This window comes from Pithys albifrons, chromosome 2 (genome assembly GCF_047495875.1).
Source record: "Pithys albifrons albifrons isolate INPA30051 chromosome 2, PitAlb_v1, whole genome shotgun sequence".
Classification (NCBI taxonomy): Eukaryota; Metazoa; Chordata; class Aves; order Passeriformes; family Thamnophilidae; genus Pithys; species Pithys albifrons.
In genome coordinates, this window is record NC_092459.1 from 34,913,982 (window position 1) to 34,924,817 (window position 10,836).

The 10,836-nt window shown below is 39.9% G+C and overlaps 1 protein-coding gene across 1 annotated transcript; it reads right to left on the reverse strand.

Moving 5' to 3' along the window:
• Positions 1–2,323: 2,323 nt before the first annotated feature.
• On the reverse strand, positions 2,324–3,114 carry GJB7 (gap junction protein beta 7). The gene is given in 2 exon segments (XM_071548717.1): positions 2,324–2,460; positions 2,463–3,114. Coding segments are annotated over 2 exon segments (789 nt in total).
• Positions 3,115–10,836: the final 7,722 nt, after the last annotated feature.

Sequence of the window (10,836 nt, forward strand, 5' to 3'; positions counted from 1 at the left end):
GTTCTGTCAAACACTCAAATTCTGTAGCCCATGTTGTGAAGGCTACTTGGCGGTTTGCTGTGGGTGAGTCACGGGTTACACAGACTTGGTCTGTAATAATTTTTCAGAATTATTTCTCATGTAAGGTACTGGCTTTGTCAAAACTGAAGCATCCTCCAAGACTTAAAACGTTGATTTTGGGATTTATTTATCATTTCATGGCTGTTGGAAGATAGAATTAAAAATAAAACTTTGACTATACATTCCAAAGAAATAGAGTCCTTGTTTCGTGGAAAAATTTTCGGTCTAAGTGGGAATCTGACCAGCCACAGAGCTTTAGGGGTTACTCTAAAACCCTTTGAGCTCTAACTTGATACACGCTTTATTAGAGAGCAGCTAAATGCACAAGTCTTTTCAGAAACCTGTGTTGGCTAAACTGTGTTTGCTTCTCTTCATTTTCTCTCCAATAAACCTCAATTTTAAAACAAAAAATCCTTTTTCATTACTATGTTGTCTTAAAATCTGTCCTCAATAATTAAAATTCATACATTTTAGAAAGATTATTTCTTTGATAGTGTTGCCTTTGTCTTAAAAAAAAATTAAGCACAAGGGTACAAAAGGGCCAAAATAACCTTGGGTTTTGTTCTCAGTTACTCAAACTGTGGCCGTCACAGTTTCACAGGGCTCATGGGCAGTGGCTTTGCTTCATGCATTCCTTGGTGGGTTTTGTCCAGTAGCTGCAAAAGACTTTTTAACTGGATTTGCATCATGAGCCACATTCTGTGTAGGTAGAGATTTAACAGGAAACGTGAATTGCGTATAGCATCTTGTCTTGATATGGGCACTGATTCAGCATCACTCAGGATGCAAACCTTAAACTGATCACAAGCTGGCAAGCTGCTGTTTGAGGGACTGCTGTCACTGCTAATTCAGCAGCAGCAAACGTGCTTCCAGATCTTATAAAAGTAGGTTTATTTTAGGAAAAAGAAAAAAAAACAACTTGAAAATTACAGTCAAAAGCACAGAGCTTATTCATTAGTTCTTTAATTCTGTAACTGCTACCCCAGTACTGATAAATGCAGTGCTAAGGGGTGCATTTTGATCAGGCTCAATACTGATGTCTGCCCAAAGGTCTTTCATTCCAGCAACAGAAAGAGAATACCACCCTGAAATAAGTTTTTTAAGGCACTGGTTTCTGTTATCTTACAAGTCTAGGTTCAACAGAAGACACATCTTAGCTAATTTCCATCCCTTTTCTGTTACCCCAAATGACACACATAAAACAGAGCAGAAGTGTGTGGTATTCAAGAGAGATTTGGAAATGTGGGGTGAGGGACTAGGTGATTCCTTTTTACTTTGTTTCCGCTGGAGGCTTTAGATTTCACCTGTTTTTCTACAGCATAGAAATCTACTGAAGGAAGGAGTGGCAGTATTTTCAGTCACTAAAGGGACCAGATTACAGGCTACTCAATACTGGCTACTGCTCTGCCATGTGTGGTCTGCATTTCACTACTTAGTCCTAGGGAACTGGGAGTGATCTTTTAAATGCCACAACCACAGAGCAGAAGACAAGTCTAATGACTTGGGAACAGCTTGGTGCAGGTGACCAGGAGTTAACTCTATACCCTGATACACGCTGCTTGCACAAGTTTGAGCAAGTGCCTTGTGTTACAGGATTCATTCTGATGATTAATGCCCTAAAAATTGTAAAGGGCTCAGATACTGCCAGAAGGAGGTGCTCCATCAACAGCTAAATAACCAAGTCTGTCTTTATCACCATAGGTTAAACTGGATATGTCTATCTCTTCTTAGGGGTTTTTTTGAGATGTTTTATAGTCCAGTGAAATGGGTTCGTGACTATCCAGTTCATTTCAAGGTACCAGCAACCCCTCTATGCCAGCGCTTTCCCATTGCTATTTTAACAGTCATCAGATCCACCCACCTGACATGCTGTGCATCCCCTACTGTTCAGCTTCTTAATCAATCCCAGGTTCTCCCACCTCTGCATATAAAAAACCTCTTTTTGCTTGTACTAAAGCAATTCTGTGTAATAACATTCAATACACAACTGTGAACAATTGTTTCAGCATGATTTATCATAAGCATCTATGTTTGTATTAAAACTTCTCAGACTTCTACACTTCTTGTTCCAACATGAAAAGATCTTGGTGATTCTATGTATGACATGCATAATGTAACTGAATTTATCATCTCAAGTAATGGGAAACTAATAGAGAAACAGTATTTCCTGTGAAACTATCCTTTCAGTTCTGTAGAGCACTGATTGGAAAAGCAATTTGTCAAATGCAGCTTGTGTAATGGGAGGGTGGTCTCCAGCCGTCTTTCAGGTCAGCAGGGAACGTTTTTCATGTTCATCTTCTATATTTAGAGTCAAAGATGAGAAGCCGTTGGGGACTCGTCCTGCAGCTACTGCTCTGTTGTAAGCAGTGATTTCTGATTTGCAACAATCGTTTTTGTGTCTTGCTGTTTCTTCATGTATTTCTCCAGATAACATTTTATAGAGTATTTGAAAATGAGATAACTCAATTCACTTAGATTTAATAAGATGCACAGACATGAAGTTGCCACCAGGAAATAGAGGAAAACCATCTTCTCTGTAGGTTTGGAAATATAGCAGTCTACAGTACTGGGACATGGTCTTATGTCACATTTCACAAGACGTGGTATTTTGAATCCATTGTAAAGTTTATAAAACAGAACAAGAAAAACTATTTCAAATGCTGTTTTTAAAATGAGGCTGATTAGATAAGTGCACAGCAACCCACCCTCTATCTTTCCTGGATTTCTATAAAATTTCTGGTTATGTTTCTCTCTGTTCTCTCTGTAGGCAACATGAAAAACAACTAAGAGGGAAGGGGTGGAGACCATGATTAATTGCAAAGCCCAAAGTCTGATGTGGGAGACAGGGAAAAAATGGTCAAAGCAGACATTTTCACAACCAGGCTGCTTGATATTGCATTCAAATTCATCATGTTCATATTTCCAGATGTTTTCTGCGGCTGCAACATAAACCAGTAAACGGAACATAAATACAACAGCTACCCAAATTCTTCCAATTCCTGTTGAGTATTTATTCACTCCACTCAGGAGATCACGTAGGACTCCCCAGCTCATTTTCCTCTTCAAGGAAAGAAGGAAATGATGTATCAAAGAAAGACAGCATCAGAGAGATGCCTCCTCCTGGGTGAAGAAAAATGAGATTTATTGAAAATGAAATACAACCACAGCAGAAACAATTTAAAATTATTAGGCATTTAAAAAGGAAAACAACAACAAGCTGATATTATTTATCATCATTTGTGCATTCAGAGGCTGTTACACAAAATTTATTTGCTGTTTAAATACATCTTTCTATTAGGGTAACTGTCCTCCATGAGAAATGCGCCTGTTCTCCGCAAGGGTTTCCTGACTGTTGGAGCTTTCTTTGGCAAGTTCAGTCTGGTGCTCTACCACTGAAGTACACTTAACTTAGCCCCGTCAGTTATGCAAATACTAAGCACAGTCAAATCAGATTTCACTTTCAATTTTATGTATGGGATCCATGTGTCCTATAATAAGTTGACTACAAAAGTGCAGATTTATTTCTTTTTGTCTGAGGTCTAACTTCTGGGTAAACGTCTGCAATATTTTATATCCTGTTTCATTGGATTTTATTAGTTATATTTTGTATCATTCACAGAATCACAGAATATTCTGAGTTGGAAGGGACCCACCAAGTGCTCAAGAAAACGCTGAATGGAGCAAGAAGTGAAAAGCAGGGATGTGATGCCAGATTTATTCCAACCTCCTGCTCAGAACACACATACATACAGTTGCACACCCCAATTTGGACAAAAGCTGAAGATTAGAGATATGTTGATTTGTTACACTCATTTCTAGCCAAAGTTTGACCGATGAGCATGAGAACAAGTTCTGCCAGTCAGTAAAAAGAACAGGTCATCTTTCTTCCTGCTCACATATATCATTTATACCCTAGATGTGACTTAAACACACCCCACCAACATACACACACATTTTGTGCTGGTCACTAGAGACTCAAATGACCAGAAGAGCCTTCCCACACCCTGTTTTCCCTCAGATGTATCAGTGACTTGGTTTCCCCCTTTGGGGCTGGGCACGTGCTCTGCTGAGCAAACAGAGTAACCTGAATGCACCATTAACTTCTGAGTGTGCTGAATGTACTTTACTGAGTAAAGTGTTTGAATAATGCTATTGTCATTGAATATATTCATCAAATATTCATTTCTGTCATTCACTGAGGTCTACAGAAGATTGGCTAATGTACATTGAGTAATGTATCCATTGAAAAGCACAGTGCTCAGAGAATTAGTTCACCTAGATTTCAATCAGCTCTGCTAATTTAATTACTTTAAAAGCAAAAAAGGTATCTCTGTGTGGAGGAAAATGGATATGGGGGAAGGACAGTAAGAAAATGTGAGAACAAACTGAATAACCGGAATGGGAGTAGGGAAAGCATCCAAAGTGTTAGAAACACAAAGAGGGAAGACAACCTGGAGCTCAGAGAGCTGGAAAATTACAGGAAGAAGGCACAGTATAATGGGAAATGGAGGTGAAATGGTGATGAGTAAGAGAAAGAACACAAGCCTGTTAACAGTGCATCTATCAATTCTGCACAAGCAAACAATTATCCTCCTCCTTGAGAGATGGAAAAGCTCCTTTTCTGATCTAAACATTGCTGGGAAGTATTTTTCTGCACGTACAACATACCCTTTTTTAAAGGACATGAAAGAGAAAAAGACAACTGTAAATAGTTGCAAAAATTATAAAGCAGAGAGCAGAAGTAGAAATCACAGAGGGGGATACAGGATCATAAAAAAAAGCAGAGCTGCTAACAGTCTTGAGCGTTCGTTCATCCTCTCTTCTTTTTTTTGCACTTTACTCAAAACATCAGATTACTTCTTCCCCCACCCCTCCCGCCACCCCGAACACCAAGGAAAAGAAAAAACAAGCATTGGCCCAATGGTTTCCATAAATGACCAAACAAATAAATGAAGCTTAACTTCAGATGTTCATTTAATAACTGCATTTTTCCCTTATCTTCTTTGCTTGCTGATATAAGGAAGTGTGTATCCTTTTTATGGTTGCTGGGTCTTTGTTTCATGGACTGCCTGCTGCTTCCTTACTGACTACAAGAGGTGTGAGATCCATAGGCTGAGAAACACTGTTTTTCTTTGTTCTCTGGCCCTAAAAAGGCTTAGTTGTGCAGAAATTCCTCCTGACAGTTCAGTCTGTTCTCTAGTACTACCAGCATGATGCATCTATTGCAGTGCTCCACTAGAGAAGAGGAGGAATCAGGAAACCTCCTGGTAACACGAAGGAACAGTGTAACTTGACTCAAAGTCACACTACCAAGCTGCACATGCACCAGCTGTTCAAACTGTTGCAATAGAAGCTGAAAAAACACTGCTACCAGACACTAACCTTGCAATGCTTTTGGTTCCCGTTCAATGGTGAGAGTGCCAAGGTGATCTCCAGGTCCTTATGAGAGAGTCAACAAGAGAAAAGTCATAAAAATTAACTTTGTCTTCTTCAGACAACTCATCTCTTATCATAGAATAAGTAAAGCTGTAACATTAATATAGCACTGTTACTCATTGCTTTTTAAGGCTCTTCAAAACAAGCCAGGTAAATCTTCACAACCCATGAGCAAGCACAGCCCTCCTGGCCTGTGCGCTGGCCAAGTTGTTCACTTCTGCCACGACAGCTGCTGGTGATTGGTAGTGCAGCAGAGTCCATGGTTCTCAAGCTGATGTGAGCCAAAAGTTTCCCACCTATTTCATCCTTCAGATGTTTTCAGTGGAAGTGAAGGCCCCCAAATGGCAGAGGTAAATATACTGGCAATAACTGGCTCTTCTCTCGTGGACAGACAAAAAAGTAATATGCAAGACACTTCAGAATGAACTTCATTGATATAAACCCTTCATCAGCATGTCCTAAGAAAGGGAGTCCTATCGTCAAAATATTGACAACCTAGACAAAGAAAACACATGCTGTTGAGGGGGAGATAATCCATCAGAGAGGTCTATCCAGCATCATTCAACACATCAGAAGCAGAGCTACGAAAAGAACCATGATCTCTGTTAGCCCAGGCCCTTGTTTTCACCTTAGCTTACTAATTCTAACCTCTCACTGGTCTGTGCGTATTATTGACTGTTAACCCCTTGGAGCAAGAAATAAGCCTTTTGGTTCACTGGGGTACATAAACCTCTGATTACTGTGATATTAAAGCAGAATTCCACAGATAGTTAAATAGTGCTTAAAGTATACATGTGGTGTGTAAAAACATTAGCCTAGGTATGTATTTGCCAGCCAGTTACAGGAAGGAAAAGACTAGATGGAATAAGGCTCAGCTTTCATTTAGCACCATACTGGAGGTGGCTGGTTTGGCTTTCACACCTGACCTGTGCTTCTGCAGTGGCTTGGGGCTAATCTTCCTTTCTGGGCTTTCAGGATCTTAGCTGCCAAACATTTGCTTTTCTGAAAATATAACTTCTAAACGACATTTTCAGTGGCTTCATAACCTAAAGCATGCTTGGCATAGTTTTTTATATCCAATGGTGACTAAATCCTGTCTTGTTTTGTATTTAGGGAAACCACAAACACCACTCAAAAAAAAAAAAAAAAAGAAAAGAAAACAAAACCCCAATCGTTGAGTGTGATGTTTTACCAGCTGTGAATTGCTGTGGTCTCTTCTCCACAGCAATGAATGGGTTTTGAGAGAGGGCAGACACCATTCACTGTTTTCTTTGTTCCTTGGTAAATTGTGTAATAATAATAAAAACAAGGCTTAGAAGTAGCCAAAATTACCGAATCTTTTAAGTCATGATGTCCATATTTCATGTACACAACTACAACTGCATTTCTCCTCACATCATGCCTAACAAATAACCCATCTCTTCCATGCTCTCCTGATGTAAACAAAAACCCCTCTTTCTGCAGCAAATGATCTTCAACATTAATAAGTATTACTGTTGCACTCAGGCTACTGTTACTGCTTTAATGCTTTATTCGACTCATAAAATAAAAAAAATAAAAGAATTGAAAAAGTCCAAAGATTTCCAGTTGAACAAGCAACCATCACTGGTCCCATTACAATGTTTAACTCTAGTAGTTACTGCAGTAGTGCAATAAAAAGAGGATTATATCCTTTTTTTATACTTGCTGATGAGACAGTTTCATAAGGTTACTATCAAGCCTGTTTGACATCTGAAAAACAAACTATTTTACAAAAAGAAGCTCTAACTTACCTGTGCCTCACTGAATGATTACAGCTGGACCCCAGCTTTCTAGTGGTATTAACAATCAGCAATACATTTCTGAGAAAGGGAGTAACTCTTTAAGCCTTGAAAACGGAAACTGCTTATCTCCTAGGTAATATAAACTAAATGAATGAAACCTGATCATCTTTCATGCCCCACTGTTCAATCCAGAACCATAAAGTGTCTTATATCATCAGAAAGATATGAGGAAACGGTGGCATTTATTTGAAGTCATAGGATTTATCTGTGTCTTTTGAGCACGCATCGGCTGAAACGCTGCACACTTTGTTCTTTCACAGTAGCGGCGGCACAGACTGAAGACAGGTGTGCTGTGAGCCTTAACTCTCACCCTGTTTGCCCTTTGACATTTTACATCAGATTTGTATTTTGTGTTCTCTTGGGCAAGTTAACTGTCCACAAAACACAGATACTGTTTTAGGCACAGATTACTCCTAACAATACATTACACAATGCTCAGAAAGGCACTTCTCTTAGAATTGTAGATTATAGTGGTTTTCCCAAGACAGTGAAGCCCGGGTTTTGTTATTAAAAAGTATTTTGGTTACTGTACATGCCAATCAATTACCACACTGGACTAGGCAGCTGAACCACTCGCCACCAGAAAGCCTATAACTTTTTTTTAATAACTAAGCAATGGAATAAGTGTTTATGTCCTGCCTTATGCATCTTATCGAGTATCAGTGCTTGGGTGGCCATTTCTACCTGTAATGTGCCTATACTGCTGAGTAACATTACAAAATAACAGAAAGACTGAATCCCTTGCCTCTTAAGTGAATTCTTCATAGTATAATTTGTTCATAGTATAATTTATTTAGCTTAAACTTACTGTGACTTTTAACCAGGAATTGCATGTGAATATTTGGTAGTTTTATGGAGAGGAAGGTATCACATAGCCTAACGCATGCCTGAATCAGGACCTTGGTACCCCAGAGAGGCTGATGCCTCTGGAATGAGACTGAAGGTGCCAGAGCTTGGAGCTGGACTGCAGGTCCAAACAAAGCCTCCCAGGCCTGCTGGAGGGAAGTACCTGCCAGGTGAGCACCTTCCTCCCAGTACTGCTGCTGGATGCCTCAAAAAAGCAACGGATGGCTGAAAAAGGTCTAGTTCACATCAGTAACACAAAGGCTAAAATCACTGTCGGAATATTGTGATTACCTGTAGTACTGAGAAAATTAAAATTTATCTTTAAATCTAAACTTTATTACAGCATTACAGACATCTGAGCAATTGTAACTGTCCTACAGAGATGGAAAAGAAAAAAAAGCCCCAAGAGCCTATTGAACTGTGTGGTTACAATCCTATCACTTAAATGTCAAAGCTGTTTAAGTATCTTTATGAAACCCACAGTTATACCTCCATCATATCTAGTATATACACATTAGACAGTGCCACTCGGTACTGTATTTCATTAAGATAAGCTGGAGGCCACTGAGCAGTAGGAAAGCTGTGACATCATGGAACTGTGGTGGGATGACTCCCATGATTGGAGTGCTGCAATGAATGGCTACCAGCTCTCAGAAGGGACAGGAGAGGAAGGAGAGGTGCTGGGGTGGCTCTGTACATGAGGAAGTGTTTCAAATGTACAGAGCTCAAGGGTGGTTCTCAGGGCGGAGGTAGGAGCGGCTCCTGAAATAATCCAGACACACGCAGGGGTAGTGTATCACGCTAAAAGCCTTTATTTCCGGTGGGAAACTGGATTTAAGGATTTGGATAGGGGCAGGGTTTGGAGGGGATTGGCTGAGGGCAGGATTAGTTTTAGGTACTGTGAGGACCCACACGGGGACATCCTGGGAGAGGAGAAACCATGGGGTTGCAAGCGAGAGGCAGGTGGGACTCAGGGAAAAACCTCAGGGAAAAAACACAGAGAGGGGGAAGGAACATGGAGGGGGTGTGAGTTTTGGGTGTTGAGGCCGACAGGTAGTGATTAGGCTGGGAAGTAATTCATAGAAGATGAAAAGGATACATTATACAAAGGATTTTTATGGGCTGAAAACAAAGGATTTATATAGCACAGAAGCGTGGAAAGGCAGGGTTTAACATGTATGTGTAATGGCCTTTGAAAAAACAACGGTTTTGCTTTTGTAATTCCATCAGAAGTACTTCTGAAGGATTATTCCCAGTACTTCTCGAGTGCTGAATAAAAAGGAATGTGACTTAACGTTCATCAGCTTCGATGCTGAATGAATTTCTTTGAATCAGTTGGCATTGTGGTGTTCACTCAAAGGTTGTACTCAATGATTTGAAAGTCTTTTTCAACGTTAATGATTCTACAATACTATGTGGTGGTATTTATAGATTAAAAGACAACTGTAAAGTGCAGAAAATCTGAGGAGTTCCACGTAACTGCATGTCAGAGTTCCTTACTACAGAGTTCATTCTGTTGAAATTTCTACCCTTGTAGTCTTCTTAGGAGCTGTGTTCCCTGTCTGAGATCTGAAGAGTGCCTAGATCAGAGAGGGCACTGGGAGGATTTTAACTTACCACAGCTTAATCTTATTGGTAGCCTGCGATGTTGGAGGCAGAGGACAGTCCCAACTGCCTTCTCAACTGCATTGCCCTGCTTATATCAGACTGTCTCACCCATCCAACTGAAAAATAAACTTTATTCTTTTTTCTTTTCTGGCAATATGAGTTTTCAACTGGACTAGGCTGAGCAATTCTGAGACTGCATGCAAGGAAGACCAGAGCAAGTGCAAACAGGTCTGTCCTTGCCCCTTCTTTTTGGAGATGCAATCTTAGCTCAAGTTTGTCTTTAAACTTGAGGTCTGAGGTATCATGGCTGTGTATTGTTGTAGTGAGAAAATTCAGTGCTGCATATGTTTCTCTGTTCTTTGTAGTAGAAACTAGCTTTTTCTTTCCAGAGGGGATGCTTTGAGTTTTGATATTATTCTCTTCCCAGTCAGAAACAGTTTGCCCACTCATTAATGAAAGTAGAACCAAACAAAGTGCCTTTTCCCCTCCATGCTGAATTCAGTTGAAAAAAATGTATAAGCTTGATCCATGTTTGAAGAATAAAAATTGCTTTAATCTTTGCTGGAAGGCTTGTTTATCTCTCAGAGACACAGCTGGATATCAGGTATTATAGAAGACATACACATAATGTCATGAAACACAGAAGATTCTATCCCAGAGATTTTAATTTTTAAAATGCATATTGCCTTAAAACTGGTTTGGATTGTCAGTGGCAGGGTCCCAACCACTGCACACTGCTTCCTGAAAGCTGCTTTCTTTCAATGGGAATGACACAAACAAGTGAGAGCTGCTGAAAAGCAGCATAAGGACTCTCGAGACTGACATGAGCAGAGCAACAACCACACAGAACATTCTCAATGCCACCCTGTCTAACTGGTCTGTTTGTTCCTTCTGCTTTTATGTCCTTAATATGACAGTACGGTTTCACATGCCTCAGTGCAACAATGGGTCTCCTTAACATTAGCTGTGAGCAAGAAGGGGGAAGTACTTCTAATTCCTAATTTTTGCTTTCCCTTCTACTTGTTTGAAAAAAAAAATCCCACTTGTCAACTCCAATTAAAAT